Here is a 23,533-nt window from a genome sequence, read left to right as displayed (position 1 = left end):
AGCCTTGACTAAACAGACCTTTGTCGGCAGAGTAATGTCCCTCCTTTTCAACACACTGTCTAGGTTTGTCATCGCTTTCCTGCCAAGAAGCAATCGTCTTCTGATTTCATGACTACAGTCACCATCCGCAGTGATTTTGGAGCCCAAGAAGAGGAAATCTGTCCCTGCTTCCACCTTTTCCCCTGATATTTGCCATGAAGTAATGGGGCCAGATGCCATGATCTTAGTTTTTTTGATATTTAGTCTTAAGCTGGCTCTTTTACTCTCCTCCCTCACCCTCCTCAAGAGGCTCTTTAGTTCCTCTTCACTTTCGCCATCACAGTGGTATCATCCGCATATCTGAGGTTGTTGATGATTCTCCTGCCTATCTTGATTCCAGCTTGTAACTCATCCAGCCTGGCATTTCTCATGATGTGCTCAGTGTATAGGTTAAGCAAATAGGGTGACAGCAGACAGCCCTGTTGTACTCCTGTCTCAGTCTTGAACCAATCAGTTGTTCCATACTTCTATTGCTTTTTGACCCATACAGGTTTCTCAGGAGACAGATAAGATGATCTGTCTTTAAGAGCTTTCCACAGTTTGTCATGATCCACACTGTCAAAGGAAACAGAAATGTTTTTCTGAAATTCCCTTACTTCCTGTATAATCCAGTGAATGTTGGAAATTTGATCTCTAGTTTCTGTACCTTTCCTAAACCCAACTTGGACATCTGGAAGTTCTTGGTTCACATAAGGTTGAAGCCTAGCCTGACATGCAAGATTTTAAGCATGAACCTTGCTGGGCTTCCCTTGTGGCTCAGCTGGTAAAGAATCTGCCTGCAATGCAGGAGAACTGGGTTTGATCCCTGGTTGGGAAGATTCCCTGGGTTGGGAAGATCCTCTGGAGAAGGGAAAGTATTATAGCCTGGAGAATTCCATGGACTGTATAGTCCATGGAGTCACAAAGAGTCGGACACGACTGAGTGACTTTTGGTTCACTTACTAGCATGGGAGATTAGTGCAGTTGTCCAATGGTTAGCACATTCTTTGCTACCCTTCTTGGGGACTGGGATGAACATTGACCTTTTCTAATCCTCTGGCCATTGCTGGGTGTTCCAGATTTGCCAACATAATGAATGCAAAACCCTGATGGCATCATCCTTTAGGGATTTGAATAGTTCTGCTGGAATTTCATCTCATCCACTAGCTTTATTAATAGCAGTGCTTCTTAAGGCCCACTTGACTTCACACTCCAGAATGTCTGGATCTAGGTGACTAACCACACCATTATAGTAATCCGGTTCATTAAGATCTTTTTTTATACAGTTCTTCTGTGTATTCTTTCCATTTCTTCTTGATCTCTTCTGCTTCTATAGATCTCTACCACTTTTATCCTTTATTGTGCATATCTTAGGGCGGAATGCTCCCTTGATGTTTCCAGTTTTTCTGAAGAGATCTCTAGTCTTTCCCTTTTTGTTGTTTTCTTCTGTTATTAAGCATTGTTTATTAAAGAAGCCCTTCTTGTCCCTTCTAGCTATTTTTGGGGACCCTGTGTTTATTGGATGTACTTTTATCTCTCTCCCTTGTTTTTTGCTTCTCTTCGTTCTTCTGCTATTTGTAAGGCCTCCTCAGATAACCACTTTGCCTTCTTGCTTTTCTTTTTCTTTGGGATGGTATTGTTTGCCGCCTCCTGTGCAGTATTACGAATCTCTGTCAATAGTTCTTCAGACACCCTGTTAACTAGATCTAGTCCCTTGAATCTATTCATTACTACTGGTAATTCTCCTCCGCTCTTCCCCAGTAGCGTACTGGACACCTTCAGACCTGCAGGACTCATCTTTTGGTGTCATATCTTTCTGACCTTTTATGCAGTTCATGAGGTTCTCATGGCACTCTGGGGTGGTGTGCCATTCCCTCCTCCAGTGGATCACGTTTTGTCAGAACTCTCTGCTGTGACCTGTCTGTCTAGGGTGGCCCTGCAGAACATGGCTCGTAGGCTTCATTGTGTTATGCAAGCCCCTTTGCCACAACAAGGCAGCGATCCACAAAGGAAGTGGTACTGTTATATACCTATTAATTGGCCAGTGACAACACCACATGCTGGCAAGGGTGTGGAGCAACAAGAACTCTTCTTCATTGCTGGTGAGAATTCGAAAGAGAGTTTGGTGGTTTCTTACAAAACTAACATGCTCCTGCCATATGATCCAGCAAGCACTCTCTTTGATATTTACCCAAAGGAGTTAAAAAACTATGTCCAAAAACTATGTCCACACAAACACCTACACATGGATTTTTTTGAAAAACAAATTGAAGTATACTTGATTTATAATGTTTTGTTATTTTTGTGTGTACAGCAATGTGATTCAGTTATAATATATATATTGTATCCTTTTTCAGATTCTTTTTGCCTTAGAGACTATTACAAAACATCAGTATAGTTCCCTGTGCTATATAATACATACTTGTTGGCTATCTATTTTATATATAGTAGTGTTTATGTGATTATCCCTCCCTCACTCTTTGGTAATCATAAGTTTGTACATGAGTTCATTTGTATCATTTTTTAAGATTCCACATAATAAATGATGTCACATGATGTTTGTTTTTCAGTGTCTGGCTTCTTTCACTTAGTATGATAATCTCTAGGTCCATCCATGTTGCTGCAAACAGCATTACTTCATTCTGTTCTATTCTATGGTATATATGTACCGCGTCTTCTTTGTCCATTCCTCTGTTTTTGGACATTTAGGTTGTCTCCATGCCTTGGCTATTGTGAAAATTGGTCCAGTGAACATTGGGATGCATGTATCTTTTCTTTGGATATATGCCTAGGAGTGAGACTGCTAGATCATATGGTAGTTTAATTTTTAATTTTTTGAGGAACTTCCTACTATTTTACATAGTGGCTGCACCAATTTACAATCCCACCAATAGTCCACAAAAGATTCCCCCTTTTCTCTACATCCTTGCCAGTACTTGTTACTTGTTGTCTTTTTGATGATAGCCATTCTGTTGAGCTGGTTTGCATTCCCCTGATGATTAATGCTGTTGAACATCTTTTCATGTGGAATATGCTTTCTTCTTGATATCATGTGTTATTTTATATGATTTATAGAAAAAAATCTAATTTTATTGTAGGACCTAAAATTTCAGAAGTGTGTGACGCTCAATCATGCATATGTGGAGACTTTATCAAGCTATAATGAAATGAGTATTGATAACGTGAACATGAAATTTGTTATTCTTGTGTATGGCAGTGTTATTGATACCAAGACAGAGGTACCATATTTTGCACCTTGCATTTTACCTAAAACCTGTGAACAGGTAAGGAGGGTCATTTCTTAAGAGTCTTTTGCTTTTCATGGTGCCCCATAAGTGACTTTAAAACCTCAACTAACCATCTTAAAGAAATTTAGGTTTCTCTAAACCTAGAAAGACCCTATAGTTCTCACCTGCCCTTAACAAAACAGCCAGAATGCCCCCAGGGCTTGTGTGCTGCGTTGTGCAAGTTGTGCCCTGCATGAGAGTGTGCCTGAGGGGCCAGTGGGCAGGGATCTGCCTACTCTCTGCTTGCCAAGCTCTTTGCCCTGGCATGGGCTGTGCCTCCCCAGAGAAGGATGGGGAGCATTTTTCCTAGTTTGTGTGTAAGGCAGTGACACTGCTTGCTAGGATGGTTCTGGAAGTATCTGTGCTGGTCGATAAGAAGGGAGATGTGTCAGGGTCATGTCACTTTGTTGCCACATTAAGGCCTAGGGGCACAACTCAGTAGAGGACCCTAAGCCTCATCATTCCACGCCTCTGTAAGGGAGGGGGACGGTTGAGTGCCTGGGATATAACAGGGGATGGGAAGAATAGAAGCCAGGTCCCTAATGCGTGAAGCCACTTGCTGTTAGACCACAGCTGTGACGTGAGGACAGAGCCCAAGTATGAGGACTAAGAGGCTGTGAGAAAAGCTAGCATGTCTCTCTTTTGGTAACAAGTTTCTCCCCTTTGGGAGAGACCTTTTCTGCTTGTTCAGGCTGAGAAAGGTCATTAATTTAATGAAAACTTGAGTCCTAGAAAAGTTGGTTAAGCTCCTAAAAAGTGCACTTGCCACTTTCCTAACATACTTATTTTGTCAATCTCCCAACAGTTCAGAAGGTGAAGGTAATTTAATTTTTTTTAAAATAGAAAGTGAAAAATCACTTTAACTTTGAAATAAGGGGTAGGGGACCACGGGAGCAATCCACACAGTTTTGTTAAGACACCAGAGTTTGGAGTCAGGCATACTTGGGTTTAAGACCTGACGCCTGTGCCCACTAGGTGTGTGATGCTAGGCACCTAGAAAGATGCCTTCTGACCCTCAGTTTCCTCTTACTAAGATGAGGATAATAGCAGCAGCCATCTCATAAGTTTCTTGTGGGGATTAAATGAGATAAAATGTGATAATATCTAGAAATGATAGTTATATGTGACTTACATATGCTGCTTGCATTCTGGGAGGGCAGATTTTGTGGCAGCTGGGGCAAAAGCTCAGGGAAAAAAGCTTATTTATGTTCCTATCTGGGAAGGCTAGGGCCTGAGCCCTTGAATATTAATGCTGGAATAAAAGTAACTCAGTGGATGCTGGGGATTCCATTTTCCAAGCTGGTTACAAGTAAGGTGTAGAAATTTCCTTTCTGATATTTATAAAAATGCAAAAGATAACTTCCTGGCCCAAGACTTCTTAAAATTATTTTACATTTTTGATTGCTTACTTTTTCATGTATTAAGCCATGAGCCCATGTAAGAATCCATTCATTCAACTGTTCTTCCATCCTTCCATCCATCCATCCACCCATCCCCTACCTATCCTAGACTCTTTGAAACAAGGTAAAAGAGGATTTGAAATGAAAAAGATAGAGCTTAGGTTGGAGGCTCAGTTCTATGTTTGGCTTATTTTTTTATATTCTTTGGAAAGGCTAGGAGGCAGCCAGTTTAGAGGTCAAAGAATGCTCTTTTGACTGATTTTGACTTTTCTCCTTTAGGTTCAGGGAACTTCAGATTTAAGCAAGCTGTTGGTTATCCAAGCACCTGCGCCTGACAAAAATGATGACAATGCCAAGGTCATGGGTAAGGGGGTAGCTCTTTAGTCGTAGGCAAACCACTGAGAAAGAATTTTGATATGTGAGCTTCATTTTATTCTAAAAAAATGATTTGAGGGCGCTGTATGCGTTTGTCATCTGTCTCCATTCTTGGGCCCACCCTGGCTGCCACACTGCTTCCGAGAGGTCACATTTCAGAGACTTTCAGACACTGAAGTCCAGGTGGCTCTGCTCTCTCGTGTGTCTCCTTCCACAACCCTGTTGGGGGTAGCAGCTGCTACCTTTACTCTGATCCTATAAGCTGGAGCCCCATAGTGCTGCTGGGGGACAGAGCAGGAGTGGGGGGTGGGGGAATAGACTCACACAGCAGGCCCAAGTGTGGGAGCGGGTCTTCTCTCAACGACCAAAGGGAATATAGAATCTAACCCATGCTCATGGAATAGTCCAAGCCACGGTCACAACCAAAACTCAAATGACTTGCTTTGAGGTGACTTTGATAGTCACTACATAATTATTGTCACTAAGTGCATATGATGCCTATTTGCTTATATCATGGTGCTAAGCCTACTGTAAAGAAGACTTTCTAGGAAGGCCTTGCTGTAGGGAAAATGCATTCAAGATCTTTTGTTCAGTGCTTAGCATCCTGCCTTACCAAGCACAGGGTCACCATTTCCCCAGCTACTCCAGCTTGAAAACACAATCATCCTTGATTTGCTCCTCTAATTTAGCCTTCACAGTGTCTTTAGGTCTGCCACTCTGCTGCTTTCACAGCACTCCTGGGGGACAGGAGTATATGGCAAGGCTGGGAGCTCAGGGTCTAGTGTCAGCTCCATAGGGCACCCCGAGGGCTATTGAGTTGGCGAAATTTTTAGAGTGAGGGAAATATATTATCTGCATTCCCCAATGAGTCTGGGATGAAAGTCACAAGTGGCAGTCCCATGGACTTGATCCAGCCAGTACACTGTATTTGGCTTACATCTGTGTTTTCTTTTAAAATTGTCAAGTATAAACATCCAGAAATTTCACATTAAAAAAAAAAATACAGATTTTGAGCTTGTCTTAAAAAAAACTGGAAAGTCTTGAACACTCAGTCCTTTTGTCTGTGTGTGGCAACAACCAGATAGAGCTGAGCATCGCTGGCTCCTACACAGGAAGCAGATGCTCTGTGGTTTGCCACAGTCCACACCCTCCCTCTTGTGTTATATCCAAACCACTCAGTCTGTGTGACCTACCTGTTCTCATTTGGATTTGCCAGCCCTTGTATTGTACTTTTGTGAGCCTAGTTCACAAATCTCCTTGAGGGAAAAATGTAAAAAGCCCATCTGAATGGGGAGACTTGAAGGGAGGAAGAAAACTGAGATTTCAGAATATCCTTTCGCTACCAGTACTCTGAAATTGCTAATGTAATTTTTCTCTTTTATGCATTTATTTGGATTGGCTCAGGCAACACTGGTCTTGGAATGACTAAGAGAGACTACCAGTGGAAGAAAAAAGATGAGGTAATTAACTTGACACTTTGGATTTTTCTTATTGTGACTATTAAACTACACAGTGAAAATAAGTTGTGAAGTGAAGTAGCAACATGTAGGTGGCGAGAAAAGAAACTCTTAGTGGGACTGCTTTAATATGGGAAAATTGGGATTAGAGTTCACCTGAATTACTTAACAGTTAAAATTATAGAATATTTTTGAAAATCGTAATTTTGTTGTGATTCCCTCTTCCAATTTCCCCCCTCCTAATTCCCTTCTGTGATATTTATTTATTTAAAAAAAATTAATTTTGGCTGCACTGGGTCTTTATTGCTATCCATGGGCTATCTCGAGTTACGGCAAGCAGGGACTACTGTCATTGTGGTGTGCAGGCTTCTCATTGCTGTGGCTTCTCTTGTTGCAGAGCACAGGCTCTAGGCATGCAGGCTTCAATAGTTGCAGCTCCTAGGCTCTAGAACGCAGGCCCAAGTTAGTTGTGGCACACAGGCTTAGTTGCCTCTTGGCATGTGGAATCATCCCAAATCCAGGGATCATTGGCAGGCAAGGGAGAGGGCTGGTCACACTGGGCAAGGACAATATGGAGGCAAGTCTGGTGGGGAGGAGGGTAGATCCCTTGTTACTCAAGGGATCTCTGTGAGGGCCCCTAAGAGAGTTCACTTGGGCCAGAGCCCACTGCTGAGTGGATTGGATTGGAGAAGACAGCTATGACAGTGCAACAGGATGGTGGGCAAACGCAGGAGTGGGTCATGTAGCAACAACAGTGGTGCCAAGAATGGGCTTCAGGAGCCTTCAGCACCCTCCCTCCCCCAGTTGCCAAGTCACTCCAGAAAACATGTCTTCTATGAAAAAATGATGTGCTGTGGAAATGCAGCTTCATAAGTCCCTTGACCATCACACCACCCTAAGAAACTTTTAATAGAAATTCTGGGCCTATGACTATCATTTACGACAATCAGGGTGGTCTGCAGTGTGTCTGTTGGGGAAAGGAAAGTTGCATTGACCAAACCTATGGTTATTGGTTCCTCTAAACAAAGCAATTGAATTCCTTGTAGGCAGTCTTCCTGGGTCATCCTCTTTCTTAAAGGGATCTATTTCACAAATGTGACACCTCATTAGGCGTCTAGCAATTTGGCTTGTCGCTTGCCACTGTCTCTTCCAGGTCCCCTTATTTAAAAAATTCTCACTACAATTAGGAGAAAAGTTTCCAGTTTGTCTTGCAATCAGTCACAAAGTTAACAGGAATTCAACTCTCCTCACATTTCTCTTTAAGTGCACTTTGATACACTATTCTAACTAAGTGAATGGATCTCTTTACAAGATGATGTTTGTTGGGATAGTGATGCACCAGTACCTACTTACGCAAAGTCTTTAATATGTAAGCTCTTCTAAAGGGAGTGTTCCAGATAATTAAATGGAAACTTTTCAGTAGGTTTTCTGATTGCACTTACTGTTTTTCTTTTTTTCTGAAATGCTCATAGTCTCATATGTTACTTTTGACTTTCTTTTATAGTTGGAAATTGGATCCCATTTTAGAAAAGGACTTTAATGGCACTTATGTGATACGTGGAGTCAGTTTAGAGACCGAGCTAATATCCTGACTCAAGTGCTGAAACACTACCTGGCAAGGAGTTTACTCACAAACTGCTAAAGCAATTTATCTCTGCGTTTATTTTACAAACAATTTTGATGGACTGCTGCAAAAGCTCTAATTTTAAGTAGTTGCATTTATACCTGAGATGTTCAAAATCCTTCAGATACCTTAAACTTATGGTTTAGCAAATGAAATCCTGTATCCAGCTGAGAGCAACCTATGATAGAGTAGAAGTTATCAAAAGCATTGTACAATTAACCCACTACTATCTAAAGCATAGGAACTATTAATTTTGATGTGTTATTGCTACAACTAGTGCCTCCCTAACATTTTATAGAGTAAAATTATTTCCCCCCATCCTCAATCTAGTAAATATTGAAGAATGGAACCATGTTCCATAATCTTAGTTATTAAAAGCAGTTTAGGAGAAATTAACAATCTTACATTGCATAGTACTATATAATATCACTTTTCATTTTACTTTAAAAAGTCAAATAAAATTGAATTTTATGGTGATTGTTTAATAGTTAGGATCCATTATTCCTTTTCATTTCAACAAGATTTTAAAAGAATACATGATTCTCTACTCCAGGGAAAACCATAATAGAAGAAAGAATAGAAGAAAACACAAGAGAAAAAGTCAAGCCTCTCCAGATACCTAGAACAGGGCAGTATTTCTGAGTGGCTCGTGGATCCCTTACATGTCAACAAATGTTAGGTGCAGCCACACCTAACAGCAGTCCTGCAGCCAGGACTGTCTGGCTGTCTAAGGAAGTTATCACAGACCCGGTTTCCTTTCAGACTCCCTATCTTTCATCCTTGGCCTGTGACTTTTATCCTCAGGGTGGCAAAATGACATCTGTAACTCAGTCATCCCATTTGCTTTTCAGTGAGGCAAGGCACTTTCAGGAAGAGACCCCACCACAGGCCAACACTGTCACATGACCACACCCACCTATCATCTTAGCATGAATTTTAACTGGCACCTCAACTTGGCACCCTTAATACAATCTGGGTATTTTTCATGAAGATTAAGGGGAAATGGCTATGGTGAACTGCAGTGTCTGCTGTATACTGCATCACGATCACCTGGGTTGTGACAGATGAAGAACTTCTGGCCACTTGTGGAACCCATGTCTGGGGGAAGGGCCCTGACCTGCTTATTTTAACACACTCCTCATGTAGTTTAATGCATATTGAAGCTTGAGTTCCACAAGATAGGGGATAAAGCAGTAGCAAAAAAACAGATGTCAGCCTGTGGTGGGGTCTACAATCTTATGAGGCACATTATCATGTTATTTGAAATAACTAGAGGACACTTAATTCTATGTGTATCAGTTAGGATGCTTTTGGCCTCAGGTACCAGAAAACCCAACTCAAAGAGGCTTAAATACTAAGGTAATTTATTTTTATTACTTAAAAAATTTTATTTACTTATTTTTGGCTGTGCTGTCTTCATTGCTGCGCAGGCTCTTCTCTAGTTGCGGAGAGTGGGGACCACTCTCTAGTTGCGGTGTGTGGGCTTCTCATTGTGGTGGCTTCTCTTTCGGAGCACAGGCTCTCAGGTGCACAGGCTTCAGTTGTTGGGGTAACAACGTGGGGCCAGTAGTTGCGGCTCCGGGGCTCTAAAGCACAGGTTCAATAGTTGTGGCACACAGGCTTAGTTGCTCTGTGGCATGTGGGATCTTCCCGAATCAGGGATCAAACGCATGCATGTCTTCTGCATTGGCAGACAAGATTCTTTACCACTGAGCCACCAAGGAAGTCTGGTAATTTATTATTTTATGTTATAGTAGTCCAGAGGTAGGACGGGTTCACTTGTTACTCAGTGAAGATCATGAAGGGTCAGATGTTTTCCTTTCCCTCAACTTGGCTGTTGACCTTTACAGCCTCATTCTATGGCTGGATCCCTGCTCCCAGGTTGTTAAGTTAGCTGCAGCAGCAGTGTCTCATGTTTTCTTGTTTACATTCAGTATGAGAGAGAAAAACGGCTTCTAGTTGCTCTTGTTTGAGAAAGAATTCTTGTAGAAACTCATGATCCTCTATTTGTGTCTCAGTGCTCATTGCTGAACCAATCACTGACAAAGTGGCAATGCCTTTTTAACTAGTTAACGTACCCTTTAAGTTTGAATCAAAGTTGTATTTCCTCAATTTGCATTGCCCAAAGTGGTGGAGGTCAAATCGAGTAAATCACTGTGCCAGTTCACTGCATCCAAGTGGCATCTTGACATGCCCCTTTAGACACAGCCATTCTAGCTCTTTACCCCTTTCAGAGCCTCTCAATGAGGATTCTTACCCTCATGGGAATGGTTGGAGGTTAAGGTCAGATTTTTGGCAAAACCACCCAGGAACCTCAAGTCACTTTGCAAATCTTAGACGGCTATCTTTTCTAGCCAAAGCATTTGCTGATTCTTTGAGAAGGCACCCAGTAGACTGCCTCAATTTAAGCTTCTCTCAGCCACAACAGCCATATAATTCATTTTCACGTAATAAATTTTCAGATTTATTAAATCTATTCTATGAAATTGAGAGCAACAATTCTGGAAAGGGGAATTCTCCTTCCCATGCCAAGTTTAAAAAAAAAAAAAGACTGCTACCCACTCAACACATATTCATTATGTTACATTTTACATTTGGAAAATACTCACACTCTCATGGCTTCATGGCTGCTTTGTGCTAGAACCAGAAATTAATTTGTGGGTACATGACCTCCCTTTTCCTTGAGTTTTTCAGCATTTTATACTGACATAATCTATGTGGGTAGGGTAGATAGATATAGCTAAACAAAACATCAAGGTTTGTATGCCTGAGTGATAAGAGGGGCAATGTATTTATTGGGGGAATAATTGATGAATTTGATTTTGAATTTATAAATTTAATGACCGATGTCCCATCAGTCAGTAAAGGTGAGACTCATGTGTGAATAATTAATGTTGGAGATTTCAGCTTAAGCCAGACTCTCTCTGAGAGGCAGGACTGAAGGTGAATAGTCAAGGGAAGAGAACAGTGAGGAACCTAACTGGGAGGTGACAAGATTTGAGGAGCCAGGGGTTACTCAAAAGAGATGTGCTAAAGAGCACCAGATAGTCTTAATTATTTAAGCACAAAACACAGTGACTCGGAGAAGAGGTGACAGCAAGATGCCAGCCAAGTCTCTCTCAGACCAGCATTCCCAAGGATATGACTTGGAATTTTCACCTTCCTTCTCAACCTTCTTAGCATCACCCAAATTTTACACGTGGTGAAATCAAGGAAATGAAAAATTAATGACTTCTCTAAAACACAGCACCAGGGATCAGATTTTATGTTATTCTACTCAATAAAAGTATAGAGGGCTACATGCAAGAGATTATACCAGGTATGGGACCCTTCTTTCTAAACCTAGGACAGTATAGTAAGTCTGAGAGACTCTTGAGTTAGGAATCCTTCGTACTCTTTCCAGAAAAGCAAAAGATGTCCCATCACCCTCAAGATTGGTATACTTAAATCCAGCACCCCTGTTAAGGTATTAGGTTAGAGGAGCTCTTTGTTGCAGGGATCAGAGATTCCACAGGGTCCACGTAAGTAATACGAAGGTGCTAAGTAGGCCAGGAGATGTGGCAGGATCACATTTTCATCAGCGGCTCCTCCGTTTTCATTACATGAACTTTTATACATCTGTCTTTGGAGAGAAGCATCAGTGTCAGTCCTAGCAAGGAGATGTCTTGCCCTCAGGACATGAGTCTGAACTAGTACCTCAAAATGTGACAACAGAATTCTCTGATCACGTTTTAGACAAAAGGATTTATTTGCTGATCCCTAAGAAGCAAAATTCAGAAAAACATCTCCCTTTCCCACTGCAAGAATAGATAAACATTTTCAGTCGTCCTCTCCCTCTCCCCACGGCGGGCCCTTTGACATGCACATCATCGCAGAACAGACTGACATCCAGAAATTCTCCAAAAGGCACCTGGCACTGTCATGCCTTCTGCTACACCTCTCTGGCAGGCAAGTGGAGCCTTTTCTGTAGCTTCTTGCTTTCAATAGAAATTTACTGAAAAATTTTCTTGATAGCAAAATATTTAAAGATTCTCTCCCCAGGCTTATCTTTCATTTATCTACTAGAAAAGTACTGAATTGAAAAGGTTTTTTTCCTCCAGTTGTGATCAAAACATGAAATACTGAAGAACTTCTGGGTTACTCTAAGTTCTATTCCTTCCCAAAATCGGTAACAGAGGATTTGATTAGAAGAGCAAAAAAAAAAAAAAAAAAAAAAACCCAAACCTGACAGTCATTCTATTGGCTTGGCCAAAATGTTTGTTCACGTTTTAAAAAGCCAAATGAACATTTTGGCCAACACAGTAATGATGGAGCAAAGCAGGCTTTTTTGACCATAAACTGATACCACCTCTTGGTCATAAACCCTACAGAGATCCAAGATAAGTCTCAAATTTCGAGGAGAGTCAGCAGAGAGTGTGAAGATATATGAACAGAGGAGAAAGCTGCTGAAGGCACAAAGGATCCCAAGGAATTTTTAGTGCTGTTTTCATTTAATAAGCCAGTAGTATAGCAACCTAAAGACCTTGGCTGTGATCACACCAGAATGTTTTTAATGGACTGCTGCGGGGAAACATGATGGACAGTGGGCGTCCTCTGGCTCATGGTGCTAAGTGGGCAGCTCCAGAACCAACTCTGTGGCGAGCCTATGGCTGGGGTGTGTAGCGGAGGTATTTCTTGCCAGATGGGAGCTCTTTGGTGAAGACTCCTTTAGGGAAAAGTTTCTTGGCTTCCTCTTCGGGGATGGTTGGAAGGACCATCACGCTGTCCCCATTCTATTGAAAAGACATTGAGAATGGTGAAATTCAATCTTTCATGATGAGAATAATCAAGTCTCCTTTGCTTTGCTCTCTCCCTCTGAGGTATTCTGCTTTCACAAATTGATCTTTGACACTTCTAGGAAGAGAAGTATCTCCCCACCTTAACAAGAAATAGTCCTGCTTTAAACCCAATAATGGTTTGCTACTGCATTTTAAAATTTAATTCTAAATAAGTCCTTTTCACTACCCTGTGTGACTGAACCCAGCTTCCTCTTTCACCCTTGGTCCCTACTTTCAACTCCTGCTGCCTTTTCCAGGCATGTGGCTCTCCTGTTCCTTGAACGTGCCAAGCTCACTTTTAGGAAAAGTCCTTAGCTGTTCCTTTAAGCCTGCTGTGCTCTTCCCTCCTGAAGATGCAGGACTTGGTCTCTCGCTTTCTTTATGTCTTCCCCAAAGGTCTCTTCAGACAAGGGCCTTCCTTCCTTGACAGCCAAATATAAAAGCAACCCCTCCCACCCCTGCTCCCCTTTTCCCCACCTTTGCATGATTACTCTCTGTCATACACTGTCACCTAAGGTACTATAAACTTTACTGTTGGTCTTTACCCACTGGAATGTAAGTTTTGTGAGGGCAGGGACTTTACACTGATTGTTCACTGCTAAATTCCAGTGCCCACTGTCTGGGCTCAGTAAACATAGGTTCAATGAATGGACACAGAATTTCAATGGTTTGCCGGTCAGACGAAACAAAATAACAAGACCAGGTATTCAGGTTAGCAGATTAAAAAATGTAGCAACATTAAGAACTCTTGTGATATTATCCATGTCCTACATATTGCAGGAATCATAGAGATTAAAAATTCATGAACAGGTTTCAGAGAATTCTACATGGGTTTAAAAGACTGAAGCTTAAGAGAAATGTTTCAAGACATTAATACACCAAATAGTTTTATACCCATGACTTAAGTGGTCAAACTAAGTTCTGCTATAAATGTTTTGCCATCAGGAAGAGTTCAAGTATTTTTTTTTTTTTAATCCTTTTATTTAGGAAAAGGAATCATTCTAACCAGTTAATCTGTCCAAATAACCTAAAAGTTAGAAATATAGGGAGTTTGTGTTTTGTATAAAAGGTGTTAGACACTGAAAAATGACCTCTAAGTAAATCCTAAACTCAGCAAGGAGGAAAAATCCTCCCAGTATATTTGCATGCCAGAAACACAGCCCTAGATAACACCCTAAAGGGAGCCATTCAGATGGCCCCAGAGGCCTTCCAGGCAAGTTGGGATGGCTAAAGTTCTGCCCTCTTAGCATCTTTACCTTCCAGTCAACCGGGGTGGCAACCCTCTTTTCTGCTGTCAGCTGGAGAGAGATAATTACTCTGAGAATCTCATCAAAGTTCCTGCCAGTGGTAGCTGGGTAGAGGATGGACAGTTTCAGTTTCTTATCAGGACCAAAAATAAACACCTGCAAAGTACACAGACACATAAACAGGAAGAACTCTCTGCGTGTTTTTGATATTAAAGCCTCTTATAAGGCTCTTTAGTCATTAAAAATGTTCAAGGGCATAACAAAACAAAATAACAAAAGCCCCCAAGTATCTGGAAAGATATGCCAAACAAACTGGGTAGTTGGAATAGTTATGATTTTCTTCTCTATGTTATATTCCTAAACTTAAAGGGAATTATATTTGGTTTTGGCTATCTCAGTAAGAAAAACTGACTTGTGAACTGAATCCAGAAAAGGCCTCAGGAAGGTACTATGTTAACTATGGAAAATAATCATAAAAATAATACTAATGGGAGTTGATGGTGTTGTTTACTCACTAAGTTATGTCCAACTCTTTTGTGACCTATGGACCATAGCCCGCCAGGCTCCTCTGTCCATGGGATTTCCCAGGCAAGAATACTGGAGTGGGTTGCCATTCCCTACTCCAGGGGATCTTCCCAACCCAGGGATCATACCCAAGTCTCCTGCTTTGGCAGGCAGATTCTTTACCACTGAGCCACTTGGGAAGCCCCATGGGAGTTGACAATGGTCCTCAAAATTTTATATATTTTTGCAGATGTGGGAATAAGTTTGTTCTCTGGTGGATAAGGACAGAACAAATAAGAATTCAAAACAAGAGATGCCTTATGAAGAAGGCTATGACCCGCTGCTTTTAAAGAGAGGGCTGTCAGGAGAACTATAGCAAAAGATTTCACAGTTCTAGATGACATGTTAGGATAACTATTTTTATGTAGATTTCCAAAAGCTGTGAATTAAGCAGTTTATTAATAAGTTAGCTGAAAAATTTTACTTTGTACCAGCATTTAGAGAAAAAGTGAGAGTGCCAGCAGACACTTATCTCCTAACTGGAGATGTTCACCCATTTACTTGAGTTGCCCCAAGCATTTACTCGGATAGATGTTTTCAGATTATCTAGTAGTGAATGTACACAACTCACCACACGAGCAGTCACAGGCATGCCCTTTTCGTCTTTCTCTGCTGGGTCCAGCATGCCCAACTGGATGGCAAGGTCCCGATTCTTATCATCAATGATGGGAAAAGGTAACTTTTCCGTGGGCTCTTCACCATTGTAAGCGTTGATATCCTGAAATGAAGGGGAAAGGGAAAAAGGGAAGTCTAAAGCAGGCATATCCTCTAAATGCAATCAGTTAACAGCCATCATTTTGTAAGACAGGGAAGAGAGGACCATAATCATAATAATTTCTCTACATAATTTTAATAAGAAAATTTATAAATGAACACTCCTTATCCCAACTGTTCACTGACAGAAATAACAGTCGGGTATAGTACTTAGGTTATAATCTAGAGCCTTTTCATGCTCAAGGCTCTTCAAATTCAGCGTGTTTTTATTGCTTTGAGAAAGCAGCATTAAACTCTCTAAAAGTGGAATAATACAGAGTTAAGACGTCAATCTCAGGTACCTCTGAGTACCCAAACACTGTAAAAAAAAAAAAACCATCAGTAACAATGAGTTCACATCCAGAAATTATGTCACAGGCAAAGATAATTCTGTAGATATGGTACTGATCTGACCCCTGCCTCAAAAGCACCCTGACTCAGACATTAAGCTACTGAAAACAAAGATATTAAGAAATGAGAAGAAATACAAAGCTTAGAGCAAAAAGAATAGAGTTGAATATTCACTTCAGGAACAAGTCAAAGGTAAATCTCTTACAGGTAAAAAGGCAGAGGTGAATTTACACTAGGGTGAAATCCACATAAAAAGCAAAGCATTCCAAGTCTGAATTGAAGGACATGTACTTGCTTCCGCTCTCTATGCCTTCCTCCCCTAGTGAAAAAACTTTATTCATTTTTCTATCCTGGGAAGTTTTTTTTGGGGAAAAAAAAAAAACAAACATCTAGCTTTATTATTTGATCTGGCATTGAAATTGCACTTGAGGTGGGCTAAGCATTATGGTAAGTACATGTGGGATACAGATTAAGTAAAGTTCCTGCCTCTAAGGGAACTTCTAATTTGGTTAGATGATTTCCGTAAGAAGTAGCAGCAAATGCAAGATGGTAATATGCAAATAGCAGAAGCTGAAGTACACCATCCTCCCCATGTGTACGACTGCTGAGCCAGGCAAGGGTTTAAGGATGGGGTATGACTTTGACCTGGGCCTTGAAGGATGGATACAATTTTCACAAGGCAAAGGAAGACATTCTAGGGAGAGGGAGCAATATTAATGAAACATGTAGGCAAGTCTGAGCATAAACTATTGACTGGAGAATGAGGAATTTATCTGGGTAGGGTTTTAGGAAGTCAGGAAAAAGAGTTAATGCTGGAATAAGGTCTATGTATTCTGTGACGCCTTCAAAGTAAAACAGGAGTTGGTGGCATAGCAGATTAAGAACCTCTGTGGATTTCAGAGACGCCACAGAGACGCCACAGGATAAAGGTAGCATTCATGAACTTTGAAATGGATAACAAATTATACCATGTTTCTTAATGGGCTTAACTTTCTTCCTTCTGTCACTAGCAGTCTATCACGTCACCACCACTAAAATAACAACCGACATGGTTTCATGCCACCGGCACCTTGAGGTTTCCTACATAACCAGGTGTAAAGTTGGGACTTGTTTCCTATTTAATGTGATCACAATTCTGAAAATTCTAAGGCACAAGGTCACCAGGAAACATGAACCTGGGTGTGTTCCTATACTTTAAAGAATATTATATAGTTGGCTATAAACTCTTCCTTCTGCCACTTGTAGTCTCAATGATTGCTATGCAGTAACTCTCAACCCTGCTATTTGTATGACAGGCATTACATTACACCCCTGAAAAGCAAAGAACCATATGCTTTGGCTTTATTCTATCCTAATTCAAGCTAATTCCTACTCTCTTATCATTTAGTATCAAAGAAAGTATCACCTTCACCTCAAAAAAGCCAAGCTACTCTATAAAATTTATAACATGATCTGTAACCTCAAAGCTTCTGCCAACAGGTAGTACCTTGCTCCATGCAAGATGGTCTTCCACACTGTCTATGGAAAGAGCAATCATCTTAACATTTCTCTTGGCAAATTCTGGTGCCAGCTTCGCTGCTCTGCCGAGCTCCGTGGTACACACTGGGGTAAAGTCCCGAGGGTGGGAGAAGAGAATGCCCCATCTGCATAAGGAAAAGAAGGTCACAAGTGAATGAAGAGATGATCACCAACATCTTTTTAAATGCTTTCTTTTTAAATGTTTATGAAGACAATTGGGATTCCCAGGTGGCGCTAGTGGTAAAGAACCCATTTGCCAAAGCAAGAGATGTAAGAGATGTGGGTTCCATCCCTGGGTCAGGATTCCCCTGGAGGAGGGCATGGGAACCCCCTCCATTTGGGACATGACTGAAGGACTGAAACGACTTAGCATGCACGCATGAAGACAATCACTTTTTTTTTTTTTTTTTTCATTTATTTTTATTAGTTGGAGGCTAATTACTTTACAATATTGTAGTGGTTTTTGCCATACATTGACATGAATCAGCCATGGATCTACATGTGTTCCCTATCCCGATCCCCCCTCCCGCCTCCCTCCCCATCCCATCCCTCTGGGTCTTCCCAGTGCACAGCCCTGAGCACTTGTCTCATGCATCCAACCTGGGCTGGTGATCTGTTTCACCCTTGATAATATACACGTTTCGATGCTGTTCTCTCTAAACATCCCACCCTCGCCTTCTCCCACAGAGTCCCAAAGTCTGTTCTGTGTCTCTTTTTCTGTTTTGCATATTGGATTATCGTTACCATCTTTTTAAATTCCATATATATGCATTAGTATACTGTACTGGTGTTTATCTTTCTGGATTACTTCACTCTGTATAATGGGCTCCAGTTTCATCCATCTCATTAGAACTGATTCAAATGAATTCTTTTTAATGGCTGAGTAATATTCCATGGTGTATATGTACACCCTTATCCATTCGTCTGCTGATGGGCATCTAGGTTGCTTCCATGACCTGGCTATTATAAACAGTGCTGTGATGAACATTGGGGTGCACGTGTCTCTTTCAGATTTAGTTTCCTCGGTGTGTATGCCCAGAAGTGGGATTGCTAGGTCATATGGCAGTTCTATTTCCAGTTTTTTAAGGAATCTCCACACTGTTCTCCATAGCGGCTGTACTAGTTTGCCTTCCCACCAACAGTGTAAGAGGGTTCCCTTTTCTCCACAGCCTCTCCAGCATTTATTGCTTGTAGACTTTTGGATACCAGCCATCCTGACTGGTGTGTAATGGTACCTCGTTGTGGTTTTGATTTGCATTTCTCTGATAATGAGTGATGTTGAGCATTTTTTCATGTGTTTGTTAGCCATCTGTATGTCTTCTTTGGAGAAATGTCTGTTTAGTTCTTTGGCCCATTTTTTGATTGGGTCATTTATTTTTCTGGAATTGAGCTACAGGAGCTGCTTGTATATTTTTGAGATTAATCCTTTGTCTGTTGCTTAGTTTGCTATTATTTTCTCCCATTCTGAGAGCTGTCTTTTCACCTTACTTATAGTTTCCTTTGTTGTGCAAAAGCTTTTAAGCTTCATTAGGTCCCATTTGTTTAGTTTTGCTTTTATTTCCAATATTCTGGGAGGTGGGTCATAGAGGATCCTGCTGTGATTTATGTTGGAGAGTGTTTTGCCTATGTTCTCCTCTAGGAGTTTTATAGTTTCTGGTCTTACATTTAGATCTTTAATCCATTTTGAGTTTATTTTTGTGTATGGTGTTAGAAGGTGTTCTAGTTTCATTCTTTTACAAGTGGTTGACCAGTTTTCCCAGCACCACTTGTTAAAAGGGTTGTCTTTTTTCCATTGTATATCCTTGCCTCCTTTGTCGAAGATAAGGTGTCCATAGGTATGTGGATTTATCTCTGGGCTTTCAATTCTGTTCCACTGATCTATATTTCTGTCTTTGTGCCAGTACCATACTGGAAGACAATCACTTTTAAACTTTTCTGTTGTGGAATGCTTTTCAATTATCTCCCCAGAAAAACCTGCTTCATGCCCAATTCAATCAAATATATGAAATTCAATATGGTAAATATTTAAAAAGACTGTCAGGGTATTGCCTACTTTAGTAACTCCAGAGCCACCCTGAGTCCTTTTCAGCTAAAAAAATCTGTGCTATTCAAACTAAATACTTAGTAAAATAGCTTCTCCCCTCCTTTACACTTTCTACATTTTTTTCTAAGCACAGATATGCTGACATTCACCTCCAATAATGGATGAGCCAGTATGTTTGAATCTAGACCAATGCCTGACTTAAATAATAAACACATTATGTAACCTGAAATAAATAGGCTTCTATCCTCTATTTATATGTAAAGTTAAAGCTGACACTTGGCTTCTTTTACGTGAACAGATATAAAAACTTTTGTAAAACTAGTTTACTGATCTAACTTGCTAAACAGGACACCCAATGTTTGTACCCTGACAAAACAACAGCATTTTAAGAGTTTCACCTATCTCTTCACATGCAGTTTCTTCTTCCTTTAGACCAAGCTGGTAGAAAAAATACAGCCTTTAATGCTGATTTCTACAACTACAGATTCTTAGGGAAATAGTATTATCTAAATCATCATTGCCTAAGATTAAACTTGTATAAGTTTTAAGCACATTTCAAGCTAAGTCACCAAGAATCTTTGGAGTACTGTCTTCTGGGCAGCAGAAACTATTCTTTCAACTGAAAATCTAACACTCAGTTTCCACACTCTAGTTGACTTAACAACATTAAAGCAGGACCTTAAACTAGTAGATTACTCACGGTAGCCTAGACGCCACACTGACCTCCTCGAAGCTTGCCAAATTTCCTGAAGCACAAAGAAGAAAGCAGAGACAGGGTACCTAACTCCCACCTACATCTGCCACTCAGCTCCCAAGGTTTCAGGAAAGGAAAAGACCTTATATAAAAGACCTTCTTATAAAAAGGATGGATGGCCCTGTGGCAAGACTGGGAAGAGAAAGGTAATATTTTTAAGATTGTGGGAGGGTGTGGTATGTTTACTTTTTTATATATATAAAGGGCAATAAGAGATTTATTTAAAATGTTTAAAAATAATTAACCTAGTTATGAGTACAATCTAGGCCTTAGAGTCTGTGGTGAAGGATCTATTTAAGGGTCAGATGAGACTTAAGCAAAGTCTCCAGAAGTTGAGGGAAAAAATGAACAGGGCAGTTCCTCTTGTATTGTTAAAGAGGTGATTAGTTAGAAAATCAGGCCTTCTCTTTGCATTGTGAGTCAAGACACTGTTTTGCTGAATCATGTTAAGGAAACCTGTCTGAAGCCACTTCACATCTTCCCCTTCAGAAGCCACACTCTAGTTTGCTCCTGGCTAGGAACAGCGTTAACTCCTGACAATGTCTTACTGTGGTCTGTTCCCCTCTAAGTCTCCCTACTGCTGCTCTTCAGAGGAATACAATTACAGTATCCCCTTTCCTTCCTTCATTTTCAAAAGACAAAAAGGTTTCCTCCTTTAAGGGAGATGGCCCCAACTCACTATCCCCCTGGAAAAACCCAAGGAAAACCCACGTTTTGTTTGGTGAAGATATACTGTGAAGAAGCTGCTTCTATCACATACATATGGTGATTGGGCTCAATAAACTCATCCCAAACCCCTTGGCTGTTTCCAATTGTCCAGGGGAAGGGTAGGTACCAGTGATGTTTGAAATCATAATTTTTTTCTCCAAAACACATCTGATCAAAAATTGATAGTCTGAACTGAAATCACATGAAGAATGGAGTTGGGAAAAATTATATTCAGCAATCCATTTATTATAGTGTTATAAAAGGCTCAAACTTATTTTTGGGGTAAGACAGGAAATAGTACTCTCTCATACTTGACCCAAGGCAGACTTGTGTATTATTTGTTTATAGATGCAGTTTTCTCTCTCATCTTCCTATTGCTGGTTCCCTGAGAAGGTACCACTTTTAATCAGATCAACAAAAAATCCAAACAAGTAGGGTTAGCTTAAATGGTGACATCATTATAACTATTGCTACAATAAATATATGCTTCATAATAATATTTAGCTTCAATCTATACAACCTAAGAGCTTTGGCAAGATTTTGTTTTATGTGGGTGGGGGCTGTAGGTTAAGAATGGGAAGAAACATTCTCTGAAAATCCCATGGAGTTTTGGAGAAATACTAACACCTAGATACTTGAATATGAGACTGGACATGGTCTGTATTTCTTTAGTCTTTGCCTGCTTTTAAGGTCTGAGTGTTCCATTTCTCATCCTTTTTCTAGCCTACTCCTCTCTTTCAAAGAACTTGGCTTTTCCCTTAATCAGTGGTTGGAAAAAAATCCCCAGTGGCTCAGGTGGTAAAGAATCCACCTGCAATGTGGGAGACCCGGGTTTGATCCCTGGGTTGGGAAGATCCCTGGAGGAGGGAATGGCTACCCACTCCAGTATTCTTGCCTGGAGAATCCCATGGATTCTCGCTGGCAGGCTGCAATCCATGGGGTCAGAAAAAGTCAGACACAACTGAGCAACTAACACACTTCGAAGAGGTTGGTTAGGCCTAAGAATCTCTCCCAGGTGCTCTGCAGAGGTTTGGCCTATCATTAATTCATCTCATAAAGTTGACCCTCTGTCTGTAATATATACACCTGGACACTTTATAAAAGGGATACAAAGCAAGAAGGGATTGTAAAGCCTTAGACCACAGTGTGGCGGGGGGCAGGCACTGGAACCCCAGAACCACAATATAACTAGACTCAGCTGGGATGTTTCATATTAAATCTAATCAACTTGAAGTTTGCTGATTCAGAAGCTGCCAAACCACAGTTCCACCAATATACTCCTAGTCATAATAGTATGATTGCTAGGCTAGATCACGGGTCACCAGTTTGGCAAGGCTACGTACGGCTGGGAGCTAGGCAGAAGGGGGAGGGGCATTAAGAAGTACTCTGCTGTTAAACACAAGGGCCTCCAAGTGGGAGGTGTTGGTGTCCATGACCTACCCATAGTTACTGCAAACTGAACATCCTCAGAAAGCCCTTCCCTCAGGGTGCTGCAAGTTCTGGAATAAAGGACACACCCGCACACAGAGTGTTCTGGGTTCCTCCCAAAGCTGTTATCAAATCAAATTCTAGCAGCTGGCGGAGGCTTTGGACAAAAAGTCTTTCAGTCATCAATTTGGCAGCTGGTGGTTTAAATTTTTTTGGTGCTGAGAAGCCTGCAAATACCACTGCAGCAAGCAGAACCCTCAGATAACACGCTGGGCCCGTCCTAAACCTTCAGCCAGCAGGAGTGTCCTTTGACTGGCCTTGGCTACCCACGTTCCCCGGGGAACGAACTGCAGAACGGAGGGAGGGAGGGAGGTACGACCCTGGGCACGAGTCCCGGGAACTGACCGCCGATGCTGCCCGGCCCCTTCCCCCTCCCGGCCTCGGCTGGACCATGCTACTCGCACAGTTTACCCAACAGAACTAAATAGACTCAAACTCTCCTCCGCACTGGCCTCCCATTCCTGGGACCCGCGGGAACCCAATTTTGTTCCCCCTCCCCCTTCCTCATCCGGGAGCCAGCCCAACCACGCGGGGGCCGAGAAGCGAGAGGCGATCAAGTGCCGGTGCAGTGCGGGCGGGAGGGTCGCTGCCCCTCCGCAGCGCCGCCGCGAAGAAGCGGCCAGACAACGAGACGCACGTGCAGGAACCGGTGAGGGGAGGAGGCAGGCGACGAGCAGGGGCCGAGCGGTGAGAAGGACCGCAGGGAGGAAAAAGGGAAGGCAGCCCTGAGTCCGGGCGTAACCCGAGGCTAGGGCAGGGCGACGAGGTGGCCACTTACGAGTCTCCCAGATAGTCGTGGAAACGGATGCGGCCGATGGTAGTATTTGCCTCGAAGTTGGGAGCCTCGTCCCCGAGGAGGAGACCTCCGGGCATGGCGGCAGCAGTGACGCGGGGAGTAGGAGGAGGTGCAGCACCGACAGCCACTAGCCTGCTGGTGCTGGCGGTGTAGGTGCTGGAGGCGGAATAAATGGAGCTTCCAGGGGCGGGACCAAAGCCGAGTCCAGATAGGCGGGGTCGCGGCGGGAGCTATGGGCGGGGCCAGGAGGCGGGGCCAGGTCGTTTGCGGGGTGGGCGGGGCCGCGTCTGGCGTCTGGCGTCTGGCCGCGGCGGCGACAGGGGCGAGAGTCC

The 23,533-nt window shown here is 42.0% G+C and overlaps 3 protein-coding genes across 3 annotated transcripts in view; 2 read left to right on the top strand and 1 right to left on the bottom strand.

Moving 5' to 3' along the window:
* SLC9C2 (solute carrier family 9 member C2 (putative)) overlaps positions 1–5,089 on the top strand; it is an 83,861-nt gene extending 78,772 nt beyond the window's left edge. The window contains exons 24-25 of the mRNA XM_061159808.1: positions 3,117–3,302; positions 4,985–5,089. Coding sequence (XP_061015791.1) covers positions 3,117–3,302; positions 4,985–5,089 — 291 coding nt within the window. The remainder of the gene's footprint in view (positions 1–3,116; positions 3,303–4,984) is intronic.
* AADACL3 (arylacetamide deacetylase like 3) overlaps positions 4,953–23,533 on the top strand; it is a 127,372-nt gene continuing 108,791 nt past the window's right edge. The window contains exons 1-2 of the mRNA XM_061160717.1: positions 4,953–5,069; positions 6,485–6,540. The gene's annotated coding sequence lies outside the window, so the exon portion shown is untranslated. The remainder of the gene's footprint in view (positions 5,070–6,484; positions 6,541–23,533) is intronic.
* On the bottom strand, positions 11,886–23,386 carry PRDX6 (peroxiredoxin 6). The gene is made up of 5 exons (XM_061160718.1): positions 23,184–23,386; positions 17,380–17,536; positions 15,361–15,507; positions 14,235–14,381; positions 11,886–12,933 (listed from the first exon to the last, which is right to left on the bottom strand). Exons 1-5 carry the CDS (start codon positions 23,276–23,278, stop codon positions 12,805–12,807), a joined length of 675 nt encoding a protein of 224 aa, XP_061016701.1. The 5' UTR covers positions 23,279–23,386; the 3' UTR covers positions 11,886–12,804.

This window comes from Dama dama, chromosome 14, assembly GCF_033118175.1.
Source record: "Dama dama isolate Ldn47 chromosome 14, ASM3311817v1, whole genome shotgun sequence".
Lineage (NCBI taxonomy): Eukaryota > Metazoa > Chordata > Mammalia > Artiodactyla > Cervidae > Dama > Dama dama.
This window is presented reverse-complemented; position numbering and strand designations above follow the sequence as displayed.

Bases quoted from the DNA above. Each gene is read 5' to 3' on its own strand.
- PRDX6 (XM_061160718.1), bottom strand. From the start codon at position 23,278: ATGCCCGGAGGTCTCCTCCTCGGGGACGAGGCTCCCAACTTCGAGGCA. The intron at 15,508-17,379 runs GTACTACCTGTT...CCTTCATTTCAG, and splicing joins ACCATCTTGCATGGAGCAAG to GATATCAACGCTTACAATGG. The intron at 12,934-14,234 runs GTAAAGATGCTA...TCTTTTCAATAG, and splicing joins CCACCCCGGTTGACTGGAAG to AATGGGGACAGCGTGATGGT.